The sequence below is a fragment of the Amborella trichopoda genome, chromosome 8 (assembly GCF_054954075.1).
Source record: "Amborella trichopoda isolate Santa Cruz 75 chromosome 8, AtrichopodaSantaCruz75HAP2 v2.0, whole genome shotgun sequence".
Taxonomy (NCBI): Eukaryota; Viridiplantae; Streptophyta; class Magnoliopsida; order Amborellales; family Amborellaceae; genus Amborella; species Amborella trichopoda.
The window spans coordinates 30,022,243-30,045,052 of record NC_142343.1 but is presented as its reverse complement, the minus strand read 5'-3'; the positions used below and the strand labels follow the sequence as shown (position 1 = coordinate 30,045,052).

The 22,810-nt window shown below is 32.7% G+C and overlaps 3 protein-coding genes across 5 annotated transcripts in view; 1 reads left to right on the top strand and 2 right to left on the bottom strand.

Annotated features, from left to right (window-relative positions):
- Positions 1-2,710: 2,710 nt before the first annotated feature.
- On the top strand, positions 2,711-21,946 carry LOC18423664 (iron-sulfur cluster assembly protein 1). The gene is made up of 3 exons (XM_006828262.4): positions 2,711-3,076; positions 8,487-8,541; positions 21,662-21,946. The coding sequence occupies exons 1-3, from the start codon at positions 2,776-2,778 to the stop codon at positions 21,819-21,821; spliced, it is 516 nt and encodes a 171-aa protein (XP_006828325.2). The 5' UTR covers positions 2,711-2,775; the 3' UTR covers positions 21,822-21,946.
- Positions 3,788-4,436, bottom strand: LOC148781005 (uncharacterized). The gene is made up of 2 exons (XM_088873928.1): positions 4,354-4,436; positions 3,788-4,213 (listed from the first exon to the last, which is right to left on the bottom strand). Exons 1-2 carry the CDS (start codon positions 4,423-4,425, stop codon positions 3,788-3,790), a joined length of 498 nt encoding a protein of 165 aa, XP_088730054.1. The 5' UTR covers positions 4,426-4,436.
- The window catches only part of RAD51B (DNA repair (Rad51) family protein), a 69,292-nt gene continuing 51,299 nt past the window's right edge, over positions 4,818-22,810 (bottom strand). For 2 of the 3 annotated variants that reach the window (XM_088873916.1, XM_088873921.1), the window contains exon 12: positions 4,818-6,625. In XM_088873916.1, coding sequence (XP_088730042.1) covers positions 6,606-6,625 — 20 coding nt within the window. In that variant the 3' untranslated portion in view covers positions 4,818-6,605. Of the gene's footprint in view, positions 6,626-7,731; positions 7,755-22,810 lie in introns of those variants that run through there. The other variant, XM_088873918.1, reaches the window with a different exon arrangement.

The following is a 22,810-nucleotide window of genomic DNA, read 5'->3' as shown; positions in this document are numbered from 1 at the left end:
AAAACATCTCAATTTTTAGCAAAGCACGGGAAGTTTTCTGTCATCGAAATTTCATTGAAATTTTAGTAACAAAAGTTAAAAAAAGTTACGCATGCATAGCGATTTTCCCCTTATATAATATGGTATTATTATATTGTATTGTTATTATATATCATATTATATTATATCGAAAAAAAGCAAACAACCTCACGTGAGGCTCACAGGACGACCTCGTACTATTGTGTAATATTATATATTACATAATGGGTGCGGTTTATATAGAGCCGAGGCTCTAAACAATCAAAGTAAAGCCTACCTTTAAATAGTATTGAAAAATATGGTTTTTATACTAAAAATCTTTGTGATAGGCTTAAAATATATTTCTATATTTAATTATAAAATTTAAAGCTTCAAAAATAATAATGATCACATAGATCTATGAAAACTTGAAAATCTTGAAAATTGATGGTCAAAAAATATGTTGCAAGCTATATTATTCCAAAACTTGAAATCCATTTTTTTAATCATGTTAATGCATCTTGATGTCAAGATGATTAATTTGAGGATATTTGGGCATCAAACCAATCTCTTCTAGTAAAATTTTTGAGGTAGGCTATTTGATTGTTTAGAGCCTAGGCTCTATATAAACTTCTCCCTTATATAATATGCATTATATTATATAATATCATATAATATGATATTACATAATATGTATTATATAATAAAGTAATGATCCTATGAGACCCTCCCATACCCATGTGTGTAGGAATTCAAAAGATCACCAATAAATTTAGCATAGATCTCTAGAAAAGTTCTCATCGTAGGTGTAATATTTACTCTTCTAGAGATTGAGACAAAATTAATAGTGATCCTTTAAGGTCTTACATGTGTGGGAGGGTCTCACAAGGTCATTTCTCAATATAAAATTATATACATTGTATATAATGTATTTAATTTTATAAAATATCTTACTAATTTCATATTTTTCTAGAAAAAGATTTTGTTTTACAATATCCCTATTAATCAATAGAATTTTATAAAAAAAGGTATATTTCTAGAAATTTAAAATATTATTCGAATGATTTCAAAAATCAAAGTAGTATTACCAATCAATAGGCAAAACTAATTCTAAATCATAGTTATCTCCTAAATAGATGTTATATCTAAGAGTGCCAAATGTACAATGTGAACCTATTGGAGCACTCATTACTTAAGAAAAATTTTTGAAACTAAAATTTTAGGATCCAATTAAAATTCACCAATGAGTAATGCCTAACAAAATTTGGTTGGTCAAATCTAATACTATATTTTTGTCTTTTTTTTTTTTGAAATCACTATATTTTTGTCTTCTTTAATATAATACAATATAAAAGGACATTATATTATATAATATAGTATTAAGTCTATACTTGTCTAGGGAGCTATACAAATCGACATAAATCAAGTTAGGGTATTGGTTAGGGTTCTTGAATTTAGGGATGTCAAATGATACTAGAATTTATGTCTTAATTTATAAAGTGTCTTATTAATTTCATATTTTACTAGAAATAAGCTTTATTTCACTATACATATTTTAATAGACCAAATTTTATATAGAAAACTATACTATGAAAATCGAAAATATAATTAGAATAATTTTAATAATATGCAATATTATTAGTCAACATGAAAAATTAAATTCAAAATAAAATATCTCATAAATGGATTTTATATATAAGACTCTTAAAATAGTGCGTTTGGAGTTTAAATATCGGGTGCATTAGCAGTCGCCGCAACTCGTGTCAGCTCCATTCTCCTTATCGCCCCCATTGCTCTAAATCTCAGAGAAAGCCAGAGTAAGTCTTCTTTTTTTTATTTTTATTTTTTAGAGCTCAAAGAAGATAATTCCAGATCTAAATGATATATATATATATTTCTTTAAGCTCAAACAAGATGAACCCAAGTCAACAAAGAGCTTTTTATTTGATTTTTGGTTTCTTTTTTGTTTCCCCCCCTGGTTATGCTCAAAGAAGAAAACCCCCATATTCACGTAGTTTATTTATTTATTATTTATGTTTTTATTTTTCTGGTCAAGCTTAACAGAAGAAAACCCTTGGTTCATTGCTGTTTTCTTCTTCTTCTTCTTTTTTTTAACTGGTTATATATGTATTTTTTGTAGCTGGTTATATGAGTTTATTTATTTTATGGCTGGTTATACGAATTTATTTTTTTATTGCTATTTATACCACCAATAAATTTGATCACCGCGTAATTGGGCCGAGCTTCTGGATAAGGCATTCCCAATCGTGAGCAATATCTAGGTTTTTATCACCTCTCTCCCTTTCTAACATCTGTTTGTTCCAATTTTATTTCATGTTTTGATAAATGAGTCAATTGCTTGTTTCTCAGGTTCATGTCTTCATATTTTCAATATTGTTGCATCCATAATCTCTCTTTTGCATACTTTTTATTCAATCTTTAAATTTTCAGGCTAATCAGGAGCATTTTTCTGGCTAGATTTGGTGCTGATTGATGAAAGATTGATCAATTCACACACAAAAATATTAATGTACTTCAATAAAATATACTCATTTCAGATTATGTACTCTGTCCATTTATTCCTTTTCTCTTTAGTAACCTGTTTCTCTTGGGAATTAGAGCTTATGCTTCTTATTATAACCATTATATGATTTGGGCTTGTTGTCTCTTTGTTTTAATATCGAAATGATTATCATTGGGAGCATGATTGTCTCAGAGATTCAGAGAGAGAGAGAATAAAGAGAGAAAGCCATTGCTTCTCTTTGCTCCAATCCAAACATGTTGTCACAGGGGAGCCGAAAATTGGTTTTAGGGTTAGGGTTAAGGCAAACTCAAGCCCCTGTTGCAGGAGGAGCCCTGAGGCTCTATCATGAGAGGGTGGTGGATCATTACAATAACCCTCGCAACGTTGGATCCTTTGATAAGAATGATCCAACAGTGGGTACTGGACTTGTTGGTGCCCCTGCTTGTGGTGATGTGATGAAGTTGCAGATCAAGGTTGATGAGAGCACTGGAAAGATTGTTGATGCTTGCTTTAAGACCTTTGGTTGTGGCTCAGCTATTGCTTCTTCTTCTGTTGGTTAGTATGCTTTCTTTCTGTTTTTTTGCTCTTGTTTTTGCAAAATTTTCATGGGTTTTTGATGGTATATTGAAAGGAATTGCATAATATGGGGTTACTGAATTTGGTTTTGGGGGTATTATTAATTAGGTTGGGGATGGGTCAATGAGTGGATATTTGATTAAAGAATTCATGTATTTCAGTTTGGTTTGTATTGATATTCACACGCAAGGTTTCAAAAAACGCTAGGCGGCCCCTAAGCGGCCTGCCTGGCGCCCAGCGCCTAGGTGGGCGCCCTGCTGCTCAAATTCTTAGTTTTTTTTTATATATTTGTTATCCAAGTGCACATATATGCATATATTTATGTCAAAATTTGTAATTTATTCCAAAATTTGAACCATACAAAACATTTAAAAGTCTAATAAGCTACTGTAAGGTCTCCAACTCTCAAATTCAGAAATTCTCCATATTGGCATATTCCATATCCATAAAATAAACCATAGTAACATCCAAGATTCCAAGTCTTCAACTCTCCAAGTCATCAACAAATTGACTTCCAAAACTATAGAAAAACCAGTAAACCACACAACGAAATAGTCCAAAAAGGCAAAAAAATTACAAACCACATAACTAAATAAATATCGTTCAAACTCCAACTGTCTAAAGCCCAAACCAAGATGGTGCAATAAAGATTAAAGTTACTTCAAAAGAAGAGAGAAGACAATCAAGACATCAATAAGAATCAAAATCATCATCTTCATTGCCTTCCTCTGCATCAGAATTGAGGCTGTCATCATCAGAATCATCACCCTCTTGAACATATTCCTCTTCTTCTAGAGATTCTTCTGAATCTGTCTCCTCTTCATTTATCTCCCTCCGCGAAGTACCAGCAGAAGAAGTTGCTCGAGTGGCCCTTCTAGGATCAGAAGCTTGCCCTGAAGCCTCCTCGACCATTTCCCATGTCAAACCCTCCCCAGGGAAGACCTCCTCAGTACCAGGGTCACTAACTAGCCAATCTGAAGCATTCTCCATATCTTTCGAAGAGATAGGGTCCTTCTTTTGCTGGTTTTTTTTCTCCTTGAGCCTTTGATTCTCTCTAACAAAAACCAAGTCATTGAGCTTCCTTTGCTCAAGCTTATTTCTTCTCTTTGTATGCACCTATAAGGAAAAATAATGCATAAGTAACTATTATAGGTCTATGATCTTCTTACCTTTTATGAATCTATATTACAAAATGAATATGAACTTATAAACAAAAAAAGCATATAAAATTTTATTCCTTTAAAATAGTAAAATACCATCTCAAACGAACTCCAATTGCGCTCACAACTAGAAGAGGTAGTTGTCAAACTCAAGATCCGCATAGCCATCTTCTGGAGGTTTGGAGCGCTACTCCCATGTTGTCTCTACCATTGGGCTGCAATATGTGGGCAACCTTTATAAGTAATTTAGGTATTTAGCGTTATCAGAACTTGAAAGAAAATTATAAATTTATAAATTATCAATTTATATTTTATAAAAAAAAAGTACATAAGTCAAAGGAATATTACCTGGTTCGTCTTTGTTTCTTTGCCTTAATGCCATATCTTTCCCAAATGACATTAAAGAACACTTGTACGAAATTAGCTCTTCAATTGATATCTTATCTTGGATATTTGGATCGGGAACTAATTTCTCAAGGCACTCATTAAAGCCATCCATAATTACCCCTTTTGACTAAATATCTGCATCTGCATAAAAGAATTTGGAGTTCAAGTAGTACCCCGCTGCATGCAATGGTTTATGGAGCTGCCGATAATCCCATTTATCATCTATAATCTCCCAAATTGGGGCATACTTCACTGCATCATTGCCCACATTCTTTGCAATCTCATTCTTAGCCCTTTCCATTGCATCATATATAGAGCCCATGGAGGGCTTATCAGCATCAACCAAGCGCAAGACCTTCACCAAGGGAAGAAATACTAATATCGCATGCTTCACCCCACGCCAAAAATATTTCGAAAAACTAATATCTCGTGTCTTCTTTCCCTTGGCATCTCTAGACCACTTACACCTACTCCACTCCTCTGAAACAAATATAGACCTTAATGCGATCCTCCTGCGATCCTCCTCTTATACATGCTCTGTCGACTAAGGTAGGCGGTGGCAAATCTAGTGACCCCTGGCCTCACTTGCTCTCTCTTTTTTGTAAACTTGCGCATCATGCTAAGGGTAAGTATGTGACTGTATATGAAGATTGTAACCTCCTTAGCCTTAAAAATAATTCCTTTAATAGGAGGCAATTCACCAACTGCCTCAAGCATAAGATCTACGCAATGTACAGCGCAAGGAGTCCAAAATATGCGAGGCCTTCTTTGTCGAAGCAAATGACCTGTAGCTAGATTGGGAGCAGCATTATCTGTGACCACTTGAATTTCATGTTCCTCCCAACCTCCTCAATACCCTTATCAATGAAAGAAAATATATAATGCGCATCATGAACATCATTGGAAGCATCGATTGAGCGGAAAAAAATTGTACCCGGGGGACAATTTACTAATAAATTCATGTTACTCCTCCTCCTCCTATCACTCCACATATCTGTCATCAAAGAAATCCCAAATTTAGCCCATCTCTCCTTATGAGTATTGAGATATTCATTAGTATACTCGACTTCTTTCTTCAGTAGTGGCTCTCCAATCTCATAAGGAGTTGGAGCTTTCAAACCTAGCCCAAATTGTCCAATTGCTTCCAACATTGTATGGAATCTATTCAAACTAGCAATGTTAAAAGAAATGCCTGCATGATAAAACCACCGAGCAATATACTGAATCACTCTGGCTTTATCTTCCTTTTTAAACCTATTTTCAATTTGTCACCTGTTTTTTCCCTTGCTTTTCTCAATTACTGTCTCAGGGCTAAGTGTAAAGAAACTATCTATAGGCCTTCTCGTATGAGCCTTCTGAGACCCAAAAGCCCTCTTGGTCTTAGAGCTTTGAGTACCAACCAGGGCTACCTCTTCTTCCCCCTCTTCATCATCCTCTTCTTCAGTTTCAGTATTATCATCAAAAATATGAAACTGAAAAAGATCTAGGACTTTCTTACATGGGGCGACATCCTTTTTTTTTGCAATTTTTTTAGTCTTCTTCATCATCCTCTTCTTCAGTTTTAGTATTATCATAAAAAATTCTGCTATATTCTTTTTTTTTGTAATTTTTTTACTCTTTTCAGCTTCAATGTACTCCAAAATTTCTTTCTTTACAAGATCTGGGACTTTCTTGCATGGGGCGACATCACCTCTAATATCAGCAAGATGTTTCTTAAATCTATTTATGCCGGCATTAGAAACATGTCCACAAAAATTGCACATAATTTTATTTCTGTCATTCTTATCAGGGTTAACACAATATTTTCATCCCGGATCTCCACCCCTAGTAGACCCCGCAGAAGACATCTCAAATTGAAAAAATAAATCTCAAATAAAGATTATAGACTGACCTTTTTTACCCAATATCTGATCTTCAATGTTGGCTATCTCAGTCGAGCTACGAATCAACTTAAAAGTCTTCTAATACCACCAATAGCACCCTAAAAATAATTTCAATAAGAAAAACAAACATTTTCAATCCACAAGAAGTATTTTCAATTCTCAGCAATTGCTTTTGATTCTCATAAATAAGTTTAAGATTGAGTATTTCTTGTTTTTTTTTTCAGTTTGGGGTTGAAAATAAACCCCTAAACTTATTTTATACAAACTTGGTGGTCAAAATGACCTTTTTGCACTTTTAGGCGTAGTTATAAAAAAAAAAAAAAATCGTAAACTGTGCCGGGTGCCCGCCTAGGCACCCGCCCAGGTACAGCCGCTCGTGTTGGGGCGCCCAGGTCCAGGCGTGCGGAAAATTTTTTTTGGGCACCTAGGCGCCGGGGAGTCCCGTTTTTTAAACATTTTTCACACGTATTAGGTGTACGAAAGAAATTGACAAGAATTTGTTGTTGAATTTTTTGCATTTTTCCTTCTTATGTGATTAATTTATCATTTCATTTATTTTTCTCACGGTATTAATGTTTCTTTACCTTTTTTGTTTCAGTTCCTTATTAAAAGTTGATTTTGTTATAGAGTATTTTTCATTCATGTTATGTTATCCTTTTGATTTGTGGTTCAGGGTTAAGTATATGATATTAGTTTATTTTTTGTTTGTGTTTGGTTGGAATTTTTCTTTGCAAGCAGTGGTTTTTATTTTTCCCTCTCTTAATGGGCAATTTTGATTTATTTTTGCTGTTGATGTGGAAATCAAATTCCCATTTTCAACATGCCAGCCTTATAGAATTTGTTTTTTCTTTATTTTCTTGGGTTATTTGGTTTCGAGTTATGTTGTCAAGGTCTTGTGTTGGTGGAGTTGGAGCTGCTTATGCCGTGTCTAATTATTGAGACTAGTACTTTGATTAATTGAGCTCTCAGCTGGCTAGTCTTGAGTTGAGGCTACATCTGATATCAAAATACTTGCTTTTCAACTATTTGAGCACAATGAAAAAGCTAGTATCTGTGTTATCCCATGCATTTTCTTGTTGAAGTTTATTCCCTTTTCCCCCCATCTTCTCTGGACCGACAGAAAGTAATTGAAAACAAATGAACTTCTATGTAGTTTGCCTCATCTATAATTTCCTCGTATGCTTCCATGGTGTGGTTTGTGTTTTTTTTGCCCCTTTAATCACCTGTCTAAAAAGAGAAAGAACAAGGAAGTTCTTAGATATGTTACACAGATACAATCTTGTATTTGGAATCTTAGTTCTAAATGGACTAATATTTTTCCTTTCTATTTGTCATAAGGTGACTTTCTTTTTAACATATTTGTGGGTTGGACTCCCTTGATTATCAAAACTTGTTTTAAGCTGATAATTGTGATACTGTAAAAAGCGTATTTTGGGTTAAATTCTTATTTCTGTCTTGATGAGGTTTCTTGAGATATGGTGCTCCTAGGTGGAGTTTCATGTGATATTTTTGGGGAGTAACTGATATGCAATCTTCCTCTCTCTTCTTTATTTGGAGTTTTAGAAATTGGTTTACAGTATGTGCTTCTTTTGGTGTTTTTAAGTTCTGTCCCTACTAGTTTCAGATGGATGCTTATCATTTTATGATTATCAAAATTGTCATAGCTTTTTTTTTATCTATTCTTTTGTCTAACACCTCCACATGCTATCAGATTCATTCTTAGGTGGATTGTCTTAATTATACAGGGAATATATATTGGTTTAAATGGATATTTTTGTAATAAATTGATTGTTTCTGTTCAACATTTATGCTATTACAAGAAGAAGAAATATTCTCTTACACCATCTGGTAACGAGATAAGTATTTAATCGTCACAAAATTCTTAATGAGTAGAATGATGTATGGCTTTTGCCTTGGGAAACTGATTTAAAGGTTGATGTTTTGATAACTGTTTTGCAGCTACTGAATGGGTGAAGGGGAAGCCAATGGAGGAAGTATTATCAATCAAGAACACGTGAGTTCATGTTCTCCTATCTTTTATTAAATGTTAGACCTCTGAGATTTGCACTTGGAGAGAGTGATATGTAATTGCTAATTTCTTTATCCTTCTTAGGGAATGTGTGTGTGTGCACGCATGCGTGTGTGTGCGTGCATCTGTGGACACATCATGCGTATGTTATCCACTTTCTCACTGTTCTCTATGCTTTGTGGCATTGGTTATGTTTGTGATGTCTGTCTTCTATTATTTACACATGCAGATGTCTATAGAATTTCTGATTGTGTATCAACTTCCTACTTCAATGTCTTACTACTGATTTTAAGTTATGTGCCGGTGCTGGATCCTGGGCTAGTAGTTGCAATCTAGTATATGCGATTATTGTTCTGTTACATGCAATAGAAAGTTTTGGTACGTTTTATGTGGTGTTTTTTCTCACCGAGCATTAAGATCCTGTATATGCTCATTTAGTTGTCCAGTTACAATATCATTTAGCTGTCCTGTTAGAATATCATTTAGCTGATTTTGCATGGGGAACCTGCAAAATTGTAAATTTGCGGAAATTTTTGTATGATTAGCAAACAAATTTATTCCAATTTAGAGTTTGATTTAGTGGAGTATTTGTGGGCCATATTGTGTTTGAACCTTGTTATATACAAGATGAACTGTTCTGCAACAACATATACTAGAAAATCTAATTGAACATTCAAAAAACATTTATACAAGAAAACCTGAACCTTTTTTGCAATTGCATCGTGCAATTCTTTGGAATTAGAGTTGAGCTTTGCAGTAGTGCAAAATGCATTCAAGCTTTGCTGCAGTAAGGTGGGAATACTAGAGATCCTATCACGCATTGAAGGACGGGACAATTTTAAGGTGCTTGCAATTTGTTTAAAAATTGATTTCATTTCCCTGAAATCCTTAAAACTTGCGCTGGGCCATGAAGTCATTTTCTCAAATGCGCTGGAACTTGGAGGTGCTTTGTTTTTTTGACTTTGTGCTTTGTTTATTGTTAGGTGCTTTATTTAGTGTTATGTTGGTAATAACTGAATAAATTATGAACTTCAGATGCATATCTACTAAAATTAGCTTCGTATGCATATTGGTTTACCTAGTTTAGGTAATATTAATGACTTCTACCAAGTAAATATATTTATTAGATACAAAAAAAAAACACTTTTGCATGCATGGACAAGTTGACCTGCATACAATCACAATGAAGAATATACTGCTCTCATGTTTTCTTAGGATTATGATAACATATTTTTTTGTATCCTCCCATTTGTGAAGAAATGAACCTTTCTTTGGGATAGACATCCAGTTTAACTTTACATTTCATTGTAGTGGTAGGTATCCCAGTTTGTGTGAGGGAGGTCAAGAGTTTGAATTCTTGAAATGTGTCCCCAGAAAATCAAAACAAGCTTACTACTCCTATCATTTCTAAATTTACTCAAGAAAAGCCCTGTTTTCTTGTGATGGTAAGGAAATATTTCACACAAATCGTAGGTGTGATTTCTAAACTGCTGTGCTGGATAGTGGGTATTTCATGGCCTGAGTGACTACCATTGTCAATATAATGTTGGGAAAACAAAATAAAAGAAATAAGACATTCTCTTGAATTGGTACTTGATGGATAATAAATAGAATGTGGCTTGAAAAATAAATCATAAGTAATAAAGAAGGAGGGAAATGTAAGATAAGAATAATAAGGTGAGAGTGCTATAAATCCAATCACACATTGAAGAATGGGACAATTTTTGTACGGTCATGCAAGGTGATTGCAATTTGTTCAAAAATTGATTTCATTTCCTGTTTGGTGGGATTTGTGCCTGCGCTGGGGCATAAACTGACCCTTCTAAAATTCTGAATCAGATTCTCACTTTATGAAAGTATATTTGAAATAATTGCAAAAGTTTCAAATTCACTAATTTTGCAAAGTTTTATCTTTGTTAATGAATAAATTGCATCATCTTGTTGACTAGCAATGCTTTGATATTAGATAAATTCCTGTTTAGGAGTTTTGAGATAATAAAGAATTAATCTGTGGTTACAATTCTGGAAAATGCATCATCATCTTGTTGACTAGCAATGCTTTGATATTTGATAAATTCCTATTTTAGGAGTTTTGAGATAATAAATAATTAATCTGTGGTTACAATTCTGGAAAATTTAAACCAAGTGAGATTAACTATATTACTTATGAAAAAGAACTTCTAGCCATAAAAAATGGCTTAAAAAGATTTCATATTTTTCTTGCTCCTGAAAAATTTCTTATTAGAACCAATAATCACTCAGTAAAAGCTTTCTTAAAAATAAAAAAGGTGAAGAAAATCCCAGGAGAATCAGATGGTACAATTTTATATGTCAATATACCTTTGAAATTGAACATATTAAAGGTATCAACAATGTAATTGCTGATTTTCTTAGCAGGGAAAGTCCCTAAACAAAGAACTATGGGAGATAAAAGAAAGGGTAAACAACCCTTTCTACCTCCTCAGAAAAAAAGAAAAACTTTATGAAGGGATTCCTAAACCAGGGAACATTCAGTTTAGAGAGCCTAGACAAGCCTCTCAGCAGCATCAACATTTTGCTCAAATCTCAAATTCTCAACGGTTCTCTTTTAAAGATATTTTGAGATTACAAGAGCAATTATGCTTATCCCAAACTAAACAAGTTGCGGATTTTTATAGAAACCCAGATATCACTTCTGAGTTTTATCATGAATTAAATGCTCTATGGAAATCCCATATTTCACAAAATAAAACACAATTTAGAAAAAACATGGGAAAGTTTCTAAATTGTTAGCAAAACAATAAGTTAAAACCAGGAATTCGCAAAACCTATCTTTTCATATGATTAAACAAATGGACTGGGAAACAAAATTTTCTTATGAAATGATAAATAATTTTCTAATAATTTCAGAACAGCTGGATGGCCAATCCAGAGATTCTATTTTTGAAAGAATTAAAAGAATTTGCCTTTATGAAAAACTAAAACTCCCATATGACATCTTTCATGAGCATATTGAAATTAGGCTAAACAAGCCTGAAATAAATATTACTAGAATACTAACCAAGTATGATGGTAATCTTATTTATGAATCCAACAAAAACCCAAAAATTGTATTTTTCCTTAATCATGACGATTGGGAAATTGAACCAATTGAATGGGGACCTGTGGATAAAATCATTCTCGACCATCAAGATTCGATAAAATTTAAAAAATTTTCAAGGATGATCAAAACTATAATTTATGAAACTACCAAAAACTGGAAGTTTCATAATTATATTACTTTAAAAATTTACAGTTCAGTAGGCTGGACTAGCCAAGCAAAGTTTTTTCAACCCTATCAGATTTGGCTTTTGCGAAATGCCACAGATACTGATTTCTCTTTTTGCTCGACAAACTGGGACAAAGCCGATAAAATACTTTTTGATACAGAAAACTATTGTTTAAAAAACCTTGAGATCATAAAAAATAAAGCTCAACAGACAAAAAATTTACTTGAAAATGATGAAAGTTGGTTCAGTGTTGTAGACAGTAGAAGACTGTTCATAACAAATTTTGAAGTATCCTACAAAAGAACTAAACAACAATTGCCTGAAGTCTAATAGTTCTTGGACAATCGTATAAAACACCAATTGAACTTCCAACAATATCTAATTCCTTTTGATGAACCAGAAGGACCAAATAGTCCAATGCCAAGCTTCAGCTTCGGCAGTGTAGTCGAAGCCAATATACAAAATATGATGGAAGACTGACACACGTAAGCAAGATGGGACCCGAGATAAGATTAAACCAGTACATTCCGGATAAAGAAGACAGTATGCAAAGATTTTCTTTAATAAAACATATGCATGTAGTCTGCTTTGTGATGAGTGCTAAAAAAGCAAAAAAGGCCTACCTTGCAATGAATGCAAAAAACCATGAGTTTTTGCATAAAACTATTCAAAAGAAGAAATCTTTGATGAACCCTCTAAAAGACCACTATACAAGTGAGACTTACTGAATGATCATGAGATGGACGATCGACTGCAAACACTATTCAACACACGAATCCATAGGAATAGTATCGAATAGTAAAAATACTATTCTTTTGTGATGATTTACCTGACCAAATATTGTAGCTAACAATAACCATCTGAAGAAGCATCAAATTATCTGCAAAGCCCATCACCTTGGCGGAATTAAAACTTTTATTTTAAGTTCAGATCAAGACCTTCGCCTATAAATAGAGGATACCCCTCTCAGTAAGGGACCAGAGTCTCATTCTAGCTCTCTCTCTCTCTCTCTTTGCATTATTGCTTTATGAGAACCACTTCTCAGTAGTTTGTAAACCCATGTATTTAGTCTTTTTTTTTATTGAAGACCGATTGTTAGAAGCCATCTTATTAGTAATCCAAGTACCCGTATTTGGTGTTCCGCAGCCGATTGCGGAACGCTAAATATTTGGAAATTTGGTGTTCCTCAATTTCCAAATATGGGCATGATTAAAATTTCTATTGTAAAATAACGCAGTAGTGTAATTTTCAGGTAAAGAATATTGGGTTAGAGCCAATTCAAATACGGGTTATGCCCTTTGAATTATGCAATGCACCACAGTTTGAACTAAACCACTTTGATACCAATCGGTTGCGGAACACCAAATACGGGCACTTGGATTACTGATAAGATGGATTCTTACAATCCGTTTTACATAAAGAGAAAGACTAAATACATGGGTTTACAAACTACTGAGAAGTGGTTCTCATAAAGCAACAATGCAAAGAGAGAGAGAGATAGAGAGAGAGAGAGAGAGAGCTAAAATGAAACTCCGGTCCCTTACTGAGAGGGGTATCATCTATTTATAGGCGAAGGTCTTGATTCGGACGTAAAATAAAAGTTTTAATTCCACCAAGGTGATGGCCTTTGCAGATAATTTGATACTTCTTCAGTTGGCTACAGTATTTGGTCAGGTGAATCATCACAAAAGAATACTGTTTTTACTATTCGATACAGTATTTTGCATTCATTGCAAGTTAGATTTTTTTTGCTTTTTTAGCACTCATTGCAAGGTAGACTTTTTTGCCTTTGTAGTTTTTTGCATTTGTAGTTTAGCATTCATTGCAAGGTAGACTACATGCATAGTTTTATTAAAGAAAATCTTTGTATATTGTCTTCTTTATCCGGAATGTACTTGTTTAGTCTTATCTCGGGTCCCATCTTGCTTACGTGTGTCAGTCTTCCATCATATTTTGTATATTGGCTTCGGCTACACTATCGAAGCTGAAGCTTGGCACTTGACTATTTGGTCCTTCTGGTTCATCAAAATGAATTAGATATTGTGGGACGTCTAGTTGGTGTTTTATACAATTGTCCAGGAACTCTTGGACTTTAGCCAACTGTTGTTTAATTCTTTTGTACGATACTTCAAAATTTGTTATGAACAACCTTCTACTGTCTATAACACTGAACCAACTTTCATCATTTTCAAGTAAATTTTTGGTCTGTTGAGCTTCATTTTTTATGATCTCAAGGTTTTTTTAACAGTAGTTTTCTGTATCAAAAAGTATTATATCGACTTCGTCCCAGTTTGTCGAGCAAAAAGAGAAATCAGTATCTGTGGCATTTCTCAAAAGCCAAATCTGATAGGGTTGTAAAAACCTTTCTCGGCTAGTCCAGCCTATTGAACTGTAAATTTTTAACGTAATATAATTATGAAACTTCCAGTTTTTGTTAGTTTCATAAATCATAGTTTTGATCATCATTGGAAAATTTTTAAATTTTATCGAATCTTGATGGTCAAGAATGATTTTATCCACAGGTCCCCATTAAATTGGTTCAAGTTCCCAATCGTCATGATTAAGGAACAATAAAGTTTTTGGGTTTTTGTTGGATTCATAAATAAGATTACCATCATACTTGGTTAGTATTCTGGTAATATTTATTTCAAGCTTGTTTAGCCTAATTTCAATATGCTCATGAAAGATGTCATATGGGAGTTTTAGTTTTTCATAAAGGCAAATTCTTTTAATTCTTTCAAAAATAGGATCTCTGGATTGGCTATCCAGCTGTTTTGAAATTTTTAGAAAATTATTTATCATTTCATAAGAAAATTCTGTTTCCCAGTCCATTTGTTTAATAATAAGAAAAGACAGGTTTTGCAGATCCCTGGTTTTAACTGATTGTTTTGCTAACAATTTAGAAAATTTTCCCATGTTCTTTCTAAATTGTGTTTTATTTTGTGAAATATGGGATTTCCATAGAGCATTTAATTCATGATAGAACTCAGAAGTGATATCTGGGTTTCTGTAAAAATCCGCAACTTGTTTAGTTTGGGATAAGCATAATTGCTCTTGTAATCTCAAAATATCTTTAAAAGATAACCGTTGAGTATCTGGGATTTGAGCAAACTGTTGATGCTGTTGAGAGGCTTGTCTAGCTCTCTAAACTGAATGTTCCCTGGTTAGGGAGGTAGAAAGGGTTGTTTACCTCATAAAGTTTTTCTTTTTTCTGAGGAGGTAGAAAGGGTTGTTTACCATTTCTTTTATCTCCCATAGTTCCTTGTTTAGGGACTTTCCCTGCTAAGAAAATTCGCAATTACATTGTTGATACCTTTACCATGTTCAATTTCAAAGGTATATTGACATAAAAAAATTGTACCATCTGATTCTCCTGAGATTTTCTTCTCTTTTTGTCTTTTTAAGAAAATCTTTTATTGAGTGATTATCGGTTCTAATAAGAAATTTTTCAGGAGCAAGAAAAATATGAAATCTTTTTAAGCCATTTTTTATGGCAAGAAGCTCTTTTTCGTAGGTAATATAGTTAATCTCACTTGGTTTAATTTTTCAGAATTGTAACCACAAATTAATTCTTTATTATCTACACATGCTTTTAAAACCGCTCCCCAATGTTCAACACTGGCATCAGTTTCAAGTATTGAGTTTTTCTTCTTTTTTTGGAAAATAAACTGTAGGAATGCTTAATAAATCAGCTTTTATTTGTTGAATAATTGCTGAGTCTTTTTCACTCCAAAAGAATTGTTTATTCCATCTTCTGATGCTTTAGCGGTAGTATTACCCCTAAATTGCTCAAAATGTCTGGCAGACCAGAATTTGAACTTAGAGATTTTGTATATCTCTTCATTTTTTATTATTTTTAGCTTATCTAGCTTATCTTCGTCGATTGAGACTTCTTCCCTGATGACATCTCCTAATTTATTAGTTTCAAGATCTTCTTGAACATTTTTGAAAATTTCATTATTAGATGATGTGTTAAGCATGAAATATTCTTCTTCAGAAGATTCCCCCTCTTCTTCTATTTCATAGAGAATGGATTCTGTTTCAAAGAGATCTTCTCCAAAACAAATTTCAAAACTATTTTCTTCCAAAAACTTAACCATTTTCTTGGTGTTTTGGTTTTTCTTAGGACAATTGGGTGCAATATATCCTTCATTACAAATATAACATCTACAACCTTTTTTTGGTGTAAATCTTATGTTATTTTTCTTAACAACATATTTGTTCTTTTTGAAAGGTTTATTCTTATTTTTCCATTTTTTCCATTTAAAGTGCTTTTTGAATTTTTTCTTTTTGTAATTCTTTGACTGTTACAACCTACTTCCCATTCCTCTCTTAGGACTTTTTTACATATTTTTGGGGAAAGTTGGTTTTTAATTTGTTTTGTTGTCTTAGAAGTGAGACAATGTTCCATCATAATTCTAAGTACAAAAGCAATCCTATTACCAAGCGTATCTGGGCATTTAAATGATTCTACATATGGCTTATATGTAGAATTACATAATTCATCCCAAGGTCGAGGTAGTTTATGAAAAAACTGACCCTTCCAAAATTCTGACTCAGATTCTTTCATTTCATGAAAGTATCTTTGAAGTAATTTCGCAAAAGTTTCAAATTCACTAATTTTGCAAAGTTTTATCTTTGTTAGTGAATAAGTTGCATCATCTTGTTGACTAGCAATGCTTTGATATCCGATAAATACATGTTTTAGGAGTTTTGTAAAATCAGATAGTACATTTTCAAAAAGTGGATTTTTTAAATTTCGGCCTGTTTTAATTGGCCTAATGTATTTTGTTGCCATTTTTTTATAAATCTTAATGCATCACCTTGCAGGGTTGTGCAAATATAATTTAAAAAATTTTCATTTATTCCATTCACCTTTTTTTTGTATTATTATTACAGCTATAGACTGAGCCCAATCATCGATTGCTTGCTCATATTCATTATATGGGATATTTGTTAGATCTAGATAAGTACCCCAACATCCAACTGAATTTTTGTTCATATTTTTTGTTAAAATTTCTTCTTTTATAGGATTTGTTGAAGATGAATTACCAAATGTTGCGAATTGATCTGCATCTAATTTTCTTAAAAATTCGTGGCTAGTGTATGATTTTGTTTCAAGGTCTAATGCCAATGGATCTGGATCCTAGTCTTTCCTCTTTCCTTTTGAATCGATATTTTCTATATTAGATTCACTGTTTGAATCAGAAGTTTTCTTTTGGGTCAACAGTTCATGTAAAACTGCCTGAAGCAATTTCAACACTCTCTTCATCACTTTCTTCTAAAGAAATGATAAGTTCATATTTAAAATTTGTCGAAAGTTTTCCGTTGCTCAAAAAAAGTTCTTGCATCATTTTTTGTAATTTTTCTCTTTCTAAAATATGTGGTTCTTTAATATATCGGGTTTTCCAGTATTCTATAATTTCCTTGATAGAGTTATATTTTTCAAAATCTTTTTCTTTCTTATTTTGCAGAGTTAGTATTTCTGTGCCATAATGGAGTTTTGGAAAAGAAATAGGTTCTGATTTTATCAGTATATTTTTTAGATTTTTTACTTCAATCAATAAATCCATTGTTTTAGGATCTAGATCTAACTCAGTAATTTTCTTAATTTTGAAATAGTTCTATCTATATTTTCTTTTTTTTGTATGAACATGTTTTGATCTACATTTTTTATAGCATGGGGTTTGCTAAACCAGCTATCTGTTAAGTCTATTAATGCATTTATGCCATGACTAATACTAGGTAAATTATTTTCTAATTTTTTATCTGTATGGTAAATATGTTCGAAATAACCCTTTTTTCCTAATTTTTCATCTCCTATGCAGGGAATATCTGCCATCCAAGACTCAACTGTGGCTCCTAAGGCCTCTTGACCAATGATTATTTCACTTCCAATGGATCCAATGCCAACACGCCACTCAGGGCAAAATGGCAAACCCCAAAGCTACTAATCAGTCAAGTGTATGGGATTTTAGGATAGCAAAGACTGAAGTAGATAGTCTCTAATAGAAAAATAAAAATTTTTGGAAATAAAATTAAATGAGCAACTTTATCATAAAAAAAAATTTTAGTGCATAATTTCTGATGCGAGAGTTCGTCGTTAGACACAGTCGTAGAGCATACTTAAACATTACAGAAATAAAAGCATAACATAAATAACTTAATTAAATTATACAGGTAAAAATATCATTACCTTCTTCCTTGGCTCTGATACCAATTGGTTTCGGAACACCAAATACGGGTACTTGGATTACTATTAAGATGGATTCTTACAATCGGTGTTACATAAAGAGAGACTTCTTAGGCCTTGTAATCCCAAAATATTATACGAAAAATATTTTGTATAAGAACTCAGAATACAGGTACTTGGAATGAATTGGTTTACCTGGCATTGTTTTGAGCTCATATTTCAGCATACCTATATTAGAGCTCTGATAATATGTTTACCTGTATATTATTACGTAAAGAATATTGGGATTTTCTTTACCTTTTGATGCAAATATTGAGCTCAGTTTACTTAGGCAGTTGAAATACGTGCATAATTTCCTGCCCTTTGGATTGGTTTTTATAAAAATCCGCCACTTGTTTAGTTTGGGATAAGCATAATTGCCCTTGTAATCTCAAAATATCTTTAAAGATAATCGATTGGTATCAGAGCCAGGGGGGGAGGTAATGATATTTTTACCTGTATATTTTAATTAAGTTATTTTTGATATGTTTTTATTTGTGTAATGTTTAAGTATGCTCTGTGATTGTATCTAACGACGAACTCTCACATCAGAAATTATGCACTAAAATTTTTCTTTATGATAAAACTGCTCATTTAATTTTATTTCCAAAAAAATTTATTTTTCTGTTAGAGACTTTCTACTTCAGTCTTTGCTCTCCTGAAATCCCATACACTTGACTGATTAGTAGCTATGGGGTTTGCCGTTTTGCCTTGAGTGGCGTGTTGGCATTGGATCCATTGGAAGTGAAATAATCATTGGTCAAGAGGCCTTAGGAGCCACAATTGAGTCTTAGATGGCAGATATTCCCTGCATGGAGATGGAAAATTAGGAAAAAATAGTTATTTCGAACATATTTACCATATAGATAAAAAATTAGAAAATAATTTACCTAGTATTAGTCAAGGCATAAATGCATTAATAGACACACAAATAGCTGGTTTAGCAAAACCCATGCTATAAAAAATGTAGATCAAAACATGATCTTACAAAAATTAGAAAATATCGATAGAAATATTTCAGAATTAGGAAAAATTATTGATCTAGATCCTGAAACAAAGGATTTATTGATCGAAGTAAAAAATCTAAAAAATATATTAATAAAATCAGTACCTATTTCTTTTTCAAAACTCCATTATGGCACAGAAATGCTAACTCTGGAAAATAGGAAAGAAAAAGATTTGAAAAATATAACTCTATCAAGGAAATTATGGAATATTGAAATACCCAGTATATTAAAGAACCAGATATTTTAGAAAGGGAAAAATTACAAAAACTGATGCAAGAACTTTTTTCAAGCAACGAAAAACTTTTGACAAATTTTAAATATGAACTTATCATTTCTTTAGAAGAAAGTGATGAAGAGATTGTTGAAATTGCTTCAAGCAGTTTTACAGAAACTGTTGATCTAGAAGAAAACTTCTGATTCAAACAGTGAATCTAATATAGAAAATATCGATTCAAAAGGAAATAGGAAAGTCTAAAATCCAGATCCTCTGGAATTAAACCCTGAAACAAAATCATATACTAGCCATGAATTTTTAAGAAAATTGGATGAAGATCAATTCGCAACATTTGGCGATTCATCTTCAACAAATCCTATAAAAGAAGAAAATTTAACAAAAAATATGAACAAAAATTCAGTTGGATGTTCGGGTACTTATCTAGATCTGACAAATGTCCCATATAATGAATATGAGCAAGCAATCGATGATTGGGCTCAGTCTATGGCTGTAATAATAATATAGAAAAAAAGTGAATGGAATAATGAAAAGTTTTTAAATTATATTTGCACAACCCTGCAAGGTGATGCATTAATATATCAAGAAATGGCAACAAAATACATTAGGCCAATTAAAAACAGGCTGAAATTATAAAAAATCGACTTCTTGAAAATGTATATCCGATTTTACAAAACTCCTAAAACAGGAATTTATCAGATATCAAAGCATTGCTAGTCAACAAGATGAGCAACTTATTCACTAACAAAGATAAAACTTTGCAAAATTAGTGAATTTGAAACTTTTGCAAAATTATTTCAAAGATACTTTCATGAAGTGAAGAATCTGATTCAGAATTTTGGAAGGGTTACTTTTTTCATAAACTACCTCGACCTTGGGATGAATTATGTAATTGTACATATAAGCCACATGTAGAATCATTTAAATGCACAGACACTCTTGGTAACAAGATTGCTTTTGTACTTAGAACAATGATGAAATTGCCTCACTTCTAAGGCAACAAAACAAACTTTCCCCAAAAATATGTAAGAAAGTCCTAAAAGAGGAATGGGAAGTAGGTTGTAACAGTCCAAAGAATTACAAAAAGAAAAAATTCAAAAAGCATTTCAAATGGAAAAATAAGAATGAACCTATCTTAAAGAACAAATATGTTGCTCAGAAAAATAACAAAAGATTTACACTAATAAAAGTTTGTGGATGTTATATTTGTAATGAATGACGTATTGCACCCAATTGTCCTAAGAAAAAGCAAAACACCAAGAAAATGGTTAAGTTTTTGGAAGAAAATAATTTTGAAATTTGTTTTGGAGAAGATCTCTCTCAAACAGAATCCATTCTCTATGAAATAGAAGAAGAGGGGGGAAAAGTCTTTTTCTCCAATGCGATATAACTTGGAGGTGCTTGTTTATTGTTAGGTGCTTTGTTTAGTGTTATGTTGGTAATAACTGAATTAATTATGAACTTAGGATGCATATCTACTAAAATTAGCTTCGTATTGGTTTGCCTAGTTTAGATAATATTATTGATTTCTACCAAGTAAATATAATTTTTAGATACAAAAAAAAAACACATTTTTGCATGCATTGACTAGTTGACCTACATACAATCATGAAGAATATATTACTCATGGTTTCTTAGGATTATGATGACATATCTTTTCTCATCCTCCCATCTGTGAAGAAAGTGAACCTCATTTTGTGATAGACATCCAGTTTAGCTGTAGGTTTCGTTGTAGTGGTAGGTATCCCAATTTGTGTGAGGGAGGTCAAGAGTTTGAATTCTGGAAGTGTCCCCAGAAAATCCAAACAAGCTAACTACGCCTATCCTTTCTAAATTTACTCAAGAAAAGCCTTTCTTGTGATGGTAGGGAAATATTTCACACAAATCGTAGCTGTGATTTCTAAACTGCTGTGCTGGACAGTGGGTATTCCATGACCCTTGAGTCATTCGGGACTCTTCGTATATAAGTTAAATCTGATGAATTTTGTGGACATTGTGATCATGAAATTACTTGTCTTGACCCTGTCATAAACATGAAGTTGGGGGGAATCTCTGGCTTGTTGGTTCTTGTAGGATAGACCAGGCTCGCTATCCTAGCTTTTCAAGTTTACAAAATCGATGGCCCAGTCCTGTTTTGGTTTTATGAATTTGGTTGATATTAAATTTTACATGTGTTTCGTATGTAAACTATTTATCTCATTGTTGCAAGCGAACCATTTATTATTGTTATTACTTCTTTAGTTTAAGGGCACCAAAAATCCCATTTGAAGCTTTTGGCATTAGCATGGTGTTGAGATAATGTTTGGCCTGACCATGTTCTCTCTTTCGTGATTGTTCTTCCATTTGTAAAAAGCTTACTGTATCTCTCTTTATATATCCTTTACAGAGAAATAGCAAAGCATCTTTCGCTTCCCCCTGTAAAGCTCCATTGTAGCATGCTTGCAGAGGATGCGATCAAGGCAGCTATTAAGGACTATGAAGCTAAGAGAGCTAAGTCGAATGGGGATGCTACCACAGTGCCAGAGCAGAAAGCTGCCAATGCCTGATGCGTACGTAAAGTATGTTTATATTTCCCTTATGATGCTAGGATATCAAAGTGTGTCATAAATGACAATCTTCTCAGTTCTGTAAACTTTAACTATTTGGAATAATAATGTGGATAATTGTTTCATGTGGGCTGGGCCGCATTTCTACACGTGCAGTCTAGAAAGTGTAAAGCATCCATCTAAAGATGGATAAGTAGGTATTCTATCTAAAAATAATGGAAACTAACGGTCCAAATGTTTTCTTACTAGAAATATTATTTTATTTTTTAAAATTTATGTATTTTTTCATATTCATGATCTCCATATTAGAAACTACATGTCCTTAAAAATTAAGTCTTAAAATCCATCTCAAAAATAAGTTTATTAAGAGGCCTGCATTTCTACATATGGGCTTGGCTGTTAAGAAACCAGGTCCTAATAATATTTTCTTATCCCAATTCTCCAAATGCCTTCATCATATAAGGAAATGTACCTAATGAGACCGTTTACTTTTCAAGCCCCGCATTTCTATATATGCGGGCTTGGCCGTTTAGAAACCGGGTCCTAATAATATTTTCTTATCCCAATTCTCGAAATGCCTCTATCATTTAAGGAAATGTACTTAATGAGTCTGTTTACTTTTCATACGAAGAGGTTACAATCGTTATTGACCGTTAGATTTGAAATTGGGTGGTTGAGGATGTGTCATTATACGGGCACAAAGCTCAAAATAAAGTTTTTTTGAATGTCGTAACACTTTTATTCACGAAATTTTTTTATGTAGAGCCGAGGCTTTAAACAATCAAATTAGAGCCCAACTCAGAGAGGAGGTTTTGATGCTCAAATATCTTCAAATCGATCATCTTGACATCAAGATGTGGACATGAAAAAAAAAAAGGATTTCAAGTTTTGGAAATAGTGCATCTTGGAACATTTTTTTTTTAAGCTTTAAACTTTATAGTTAATGATGAAAATATATTTTAAGGCTATCACAAATATTTTCAATATTG

What these genes read in the sequence shown, in the direction of transcription:
- LOC18423664 (XM_006828262.4), top strand. Translation starts at nt 2,776, where the DNA reads ATGTTGTCACAGGGGAGCCGAAAATTGGTTTTAGGGTTAGGGTTAAGG. An exon ending in TATTGCTTCTTCTTCTGTTG is followed by an intron (nt 3,077 to 8,486) that starts GTTAGTATGCTT and finishes ACTGTTTTGCAG; the next exon opens with CTACTGAATGGGTGAAGGGG. An exon ending in GTATTATCAATCAAGAACAC is followed by an intron (nt 8,542 to 21,661) that starts GTGAGTTCATGT and finishes TATCCTTTACAG; the next exon opens with AGAAATAGCAAAGCATCTTT.
- LOC148781005 (XM_088873928.1), bottom strand. Translation starts at nt 4,425, where the DNA reads ATGGCTATGCGGATCTTGAGTTTGACAACTACCTCTTCTAGTTGTGAG. An exon ending in ATTGGAGTTCGTTTGAGATG is followed by an intron (nt 4,214 to 4,353) that starts GTATTTTACTAT and finishes TTTTCCTTATAG; the next exon opens with GTGCATACAAAGAGAAGAAA.